General features: G+C 58.5%; 1 protein-coding gene across 1 annotated transcript in view; it reads left to right on the top strand.

The window, feature by feature from the left end:
* The first annotated feature begins 5,283 nt into the window (after nt 1-5,283).
* The window catches only part of MAFB (v-maf avian musculoaponeurotic fibrosarcoma oncogene homolog B), a 2,946-nt gene continuing 2,483 nt past the window's right edge, over nt 5,284-5,746 (top strand). Inside the window, 1 exon segment of the mRNA XM_006763780.2 lies at nt 5,284-5,746. This exon segment is cut by the window's right edge and continues 6 nt beyond it. Within this exon segment, the coding sequence (XP_006763843.1) occupies nt 5,677-5,746 (70 nt within the window). The 5' untranslated portion in view covers nt 5,284-5,676.

The raw sequence follows: 5,746 nt of genomic DNA, 5'->3' as shown, positions 1-5,746 counted from the left end.
AGGTAGAATGATCAAGTTCATATGACATGAACACTGGCTCCATTGCCCTATGGAGATAAGAAGAGGCCCAGCCAAGGCCCCTGTAGTTATCTAAGCAAACAGGGGGGTGGCTTGGGTGAGGGTGAAGGCAGTGGATGGAGAGACTGAGATCTTGAGGTTGAGGGATTGACGGGTGATGGGAGGTGAGGGCCTTAGTCCTGGGGAGCAGTGATGGGGTTTCAGAGTCTCGAACACTGGCCCTGGGGTCCTGGGGAGGTAATGGTGGGAAGGGAGCTCTGCTAGTCCTGCTGGTCATCCCTCACTGGCTTTGAATGGCAGTGACCTTCTCATCAGCATTGAGCCATCTCATGCTGCCCCCCCCCACCCCAATATTTAAGAGATGAGTGAATGGGGGCTGAAGGTCATACTCAGGCCAGAGGCAGGACCAAGGATCAAGGCTGAGATTAGAGGTCAAGCTGAGGTCAAGGGTAAAGGATAGAATGAGAGGACTGCAAATTCTCTCTCCTTCACCTTGCCCTCCTGCCTTGGTTTCTCTCTCACCCTCCAGCCCCAGGGTCAGGGAAGAGGAAAGAGAATGAGGGGAAGCCCAGGACGTTTGACTGCCATGGACAAGAAGGCACGCTAATCACTGCCCTTATCCTTGAGCCCTTGGCAGACACTTGGCACTTGGCAGAGGCTCAGCTGTGACCTGAACAGAACAGCCATGTCTGTGGAGAGTTGGAAACCCTGACCCAGAGAGCAGCTGGGGATCTGTGCCGACACCTGGGTGCTCAGAATGCCACCCTGTCCAGATAGAGATCACAAGCCTCGTAGTGTTCAGAGCACTGGACTTGGGGCCAGAAGCTCCAGCTCATGGCCACCGTGTAACTAAAAAGATTACTTAACATCTCAGAACCTCCTTCTCCATGTAAGATGGGGCCAGTCCTACCCACTCAGAGGGCAAACATAAAAACTGGATAAATTGATAAAACTCTCAGGACATGGTTATACATCTGTATTTACCTACCTGCCTGCCTACCTGTCTTCATAAAATACGGATAATAATAGTTGCTACCTATTAGAGTCATGAGAATTCAGGGGAAAAATGAATGATAAACGCGTTGCTAGTCCCTGTACCTATGGTAATGAATATTATTATAAAATGTCCCCTCTGTATTGGAGGCAGCACTGCCCAGTGGCTGTCTAACACAGCACTATCCAATAGGAATAGAATGTAAGCCAATGTATGTAATTTAAAAATGTCTAGTCTTCACATTAGAACAAAGTAAAAAGAGGCAGGTGACATGGTTGCAGTAATAGATTCCCACTCCAAGGATATCTTTGTGTATGTACGTGCGAGCGGGAGGCCCCTGATCCCCGGGGAGCGAGCCCAAAAAGGGTTCTGCAGTCAGGTAACTCTGGCTCCCTACTGCGCGCAGGAGCCTAAGAATACCCTTTTGAAGCGCTGGGCTGACTCTAATGGCCATTGTGTGGGGCAGGGAGCAGTGGAAGTGACAGCTGCCTTTGGGAAAGAGGAAGAGGAAGAGAGAAAAATATCCTGCCACTTCTTGCAGACCACAGACCTTGGGACACTCAGATGTAGTGGGAGCAACAGAATCACCCTACCCCCACTGGGCCTGAGGAAAAGAGGGAGAGACCTCCAGGCTCTGTGGAGATGACAGGGGATCCCACATCTGGGTGGTGCAAAGGCAGTAGGTGGGTTCCCGGGGGACCCCTGACTCAGGCTTTTCTCTGGTTGAACACCCTGGAACCCTTGGCCAACCAGATAGTCCAACCTTGCAACCCATCAGGTGCTGAGGCCCCGGAGTTGTGGGTTCTGTGATTCAAAGCTTTCCCTGTGCCCTGTGTCCTCCCCTCACACATACCCCTTCCACATCTCTCCCACCACACCCATGCACGCAGATGCCCACTCCCACACCAAACACCTGCCGCCCTCAGGAAAGGATGGTATATGGGGCACCTCAGGGCTGAACCACCTGCGGGGAGCGCAGTGCTGGCCTGGAGTTGCCTGGGAGTGCAAGCACAAGTGGTGGGAGCGGGGTGTGAGGGGAGGGGAGGCTTCTCCGGTTAGTTAGCTAGTTGGCTTTGCAAGGGCCAGCGGAGGGGCGCAAATCTGGAACCACTGGCGGCGGGTCCTTTGCCCCATGTAGGAATAACTTCTCTGTCTACCCCCACCCTAGTGTCTGGAGCCCCCGTGGGGACTCTGACCCCTCAGAGCCTCCTCGTCACCAGCAGCAGCTCAAGAATGCCAAGGTGGTGCGCCCAGGACGCCTGGCCGCTGGCCTAACATGGAGAGGGGCTCCCTTTAGGATCAAAACTTCAAATTGGAGTTTTGGGTACTAGAGATAACAAAATCTTCCCTAAAGAGCTCTGGCTACTACGGATCCTCCTCGGCTTCCTTTCAAAGGGGGTTTGAGAGTGCGCACACCCCTCCTGCACTGGGCGTCTCCTCCGGACTCTCCACTTCTCCCACCATCCCTTCTCTTTTCTTCCCTCCTTCCCCGCACTCCACCCCACCCCGCTTGTCCTTTAGGGATGGGGTGTAGTCTCTGGGTACAGCTGTATACCCTCTGATGGGGAGCCAAGCACTCTGATCTCCTTAGACCCTAGGCACGGGAAGGTGGCCTTAAGGTTTGGGGTGCACCACGGGACCCAGCGGCAGAGCGCAGCAGGAGCTGCGGTGAGGGAGGCAAGGCAGTGAGGAGCGATCCAGGGCCCTGCAGCAACCTTCACTCCAGAGCAAACTGCTGTCTTTGTCACCCATTTCCAACAGTTTTTGGCGGAGGTGTTTGGGGGTGGGGTGGGTGAGGAGGGTCTGGGAGAGAGACCAGGAAACAGATTTGGGGAGGGGAGGAGGACCTAGGGATGGACTGAGATACCTCAGTCAGAGCCCACGGTATAGGACTGACTGCAACGGAGACAGGCACAGGGACAAAGAGAAGGCTCCTGCCCAGACAAAGCCCGAGTTCTAGACCAGCCCTGAGACGGCGCAGGACGCCCACGGAAAGCGGAACGTTCGCAACTGCGGAGCTGGGACAGAGGATGGCCGCACTCTGAGACACGGGCTTCATTCCTCGACAGCGAGGATCAGGGCGACCCAGGGACAAGGTGGGAACACAGACTGGCTCTGCCTCCGCGGCGCGTACACACAAGTCCACGGCGTCAGGCGCGCTCTCCTAGCCGCGGGTCTCTCGCAGCCGGGAAGGGCGCACCAGGCTGGAGTTCGGTGGCACAGAGAGAGCCCAGTGCGTTTATCCGGCCCAGGCGCCTGGAGACGGAGCCATCCTCTGCACAGACCAAGACGGCCAACCCAGGATGTCCTCGAAACTTCCCCCCACGGAGCCGCGGGTCCGAGTGTGCTGTCACTGCGTGCAAACGCGACGGGGACTGGGAAGGTGCTTTTCCCCAGTGCCCACCTTCGGGCAGGGCGGGGCAGCGGCTTGGCCCAGACCCAGCCTAACCGTTTCTGCGGAGAGCGAGGGGAGAGCGCGCTCTCGCAGAGGGTTGAAGTCGGTCTCTTACAGCTTTTACAGTTGCCCTTGCCGAACCCAACCTTTCAGTTCAAGTCTTAGTTAAAAGATATTCATTTTATTTAAAACAGGCGGTCTAAGACCACATCCCACCTCCGCCTCACTGAGGGCGCAAGATAATAGTTTTCAGATTAATTGAAGGTAAATATTTTATCTTCTAACGCTAAAAATAAATCTAGTTGCATCCACATTGGTGAGGCCCACCTGACGACACTTAAGCGCGGCGTGGTGCTGGTCCTGCGCAGGCAGTAGGTCGGACACACTCACCCAGTGCGCGCTGCTCCTGCCTTTCGCTGTGCGCACTCAACACTGAAGCGCAGAAGGCGACGCGGGAGGCGGGTCGGGTCTCCCGGTACAGCGAATTTAAGATTTATCCGGGTTCTGAGCCCGGGCTGGGGTCCCGGGAAGAACCTCTGATTTCAGGCCATCCTGGACCCGGATAGGGAGGGTGCACGGTGCCTCCGACCTGTGTGTATGTGTAGTGCGGTACGCTCCCGGCTTCCCGTCTGCGCTCCGGGAGTTGTCTTCGGACAACCCTGGACCCCCTCGCTGCAGCGTTTACGCTTTCCGCCACAGGCATAACTCGGCCTAGGACCTTCCCGCATTAGGAACGGCCCATCGGCATCCGCCCCTGCGCCCACCCATCCCTAGAGCTGGGGGCAGAGTTTCACGGGGGATGATCGGCGGGGAACTCGCGGCTGAGTCCAAAGTCCGGATTCGACGACCTTTGCGTAACTCTAGGGGAAACCGTCCTGGGCTCCAGTGCACACTCAGCCTACTTTCTGGGCTGGTTTGGGTTGGGCAGCTTAGGAGGACTCAGCTGGGTTCCAGACGTCGTCCAAGCTTTCGGGCTGCGGGCCAGGCGGTTCGGTGCGCCTTTGCGCACAGTGGCCACTTGGGGTCGCACTTTATGCCTGTTTGAGCCTCTCGGTCGCCGGCTGACGCTGGGGATCTGCTTAATCGTTACAAAACGTTCAAACAAAAACAGGCTAGTTCCCCAGCAGCCAAGAGCCACCCGGAGCATCGTCCTGGTCTGGTCTGAGCCCCATGCCTCGGGAAGCTCAGGGTTCCGTGCATCTGGCTGGGGAAATATTTTCAGCGCTGTTTGTCCTATTCTTTCCCCGCTCTCTTCATCTTGTGTCATTTGTGGGAGGGTTGGGCGCAGTGAGCGGTGGGGCCAGTGGAGTCCTATCTCAGGGTTAGGCCAGCGCACCCCGTAGGAGGGGAGAGCGGCCCTTGGTTGGCTCGAGGAGGGTCCCTTGAGGCTAAGAGTTGGATTTGAGCTCAACTCTTGGAAACCCAACTCACCCCTCAACACACAAATGTGTGCAGCCCTGCAGAAACACACGGCACACACACCACAGCCGCGCAGCACACGGAACGTCCCCCACTGGGCGGGGGCGCTTGGGAACAAAGGACCCGAGAGGTGTTGTCCCGGCGCTTGTTCTGAGCCTCCTTGGGGGTGACACGGACAGGGGGTGGGGAAACCAAAGGAGAAAAAGGGAGGAACTGGGGACGGGGACGGGGCGAAGTGGAGGACGCGGCTGCTTGGCTTAGAGGGGGAATGCGCACCAAAAGCGAGAGGGCGGGGGCCGGGACTTTGAGGGTGTGGGGGGCTGGGCCCTGGGCCACGGTCCTACTTGGCTCCAGCCCTCTGCTCAGCCTCCTCCCCGCGGCTCAGGCCTCCAGTCAGCTGTGGCGGGGGGGGCCGCCTGGGCCCCGGCTCTCCAGTGACATCAGAAGGCGATAAAAGGCAACGGCGGCGCCAGATTCAGCACAGCTGCACCGCCGGGCTGTGAGCGGCTGCAATTGAGAACCCAAGACCGAGGGAGCTCGGGAGCGAGCGGCAGTCGCTTGCCCCGCGCCTCTCCTTCGCACAGCTGCGCACCCCGCTCTCTTCTCTACCCCTCCCCGCTCGCCCAGGCTCCGGCTTTGCCACAGTCCCGAGTTCGGGGGTGGCGCAGGCAGCTTCGGGACTCTTCGGCGCGCCACCGCGTCTCCAGACAAAGGCTTGGCCGGCGGCCCCGGCCCGCTGCGCCCTCGGCTCACCGCCTCCCGGGCTCGCCGCTCTTCGTCCCCGCTCTCGGCTCGGCGCGCCCCGGCCGGCTGCAAAGTTTCCCGGCGGCTGCTGCGCCTCGCGTCAGCGATGGCCGCGGAGCTGAGCATGGGGCCCGAGCTGCCCACCAGCCCGCTGGCCATGGAGTATGTTAACGACT

Source organism: Myotis davidii, unplaced genomic scaffold, assembly GCF_000327345.1.
Source record: "Myotis davidii unplaced genomic scaffold, ASM32734v1 scaffold199, whole genome shotgun sequence".
In the NCBI taxonomy this organism is placed as follows: Eukaryota; Metazoa; Chordata; class Mammalia; order Chiroptera; family Vespertilionidae; genus Myotis; species Myotis davidii.
The sequence above is the reverse complement of the archived record's forward strand: the minus strand, read 5'-3'. Positions and strand labels throughout refer to the sequence as shown.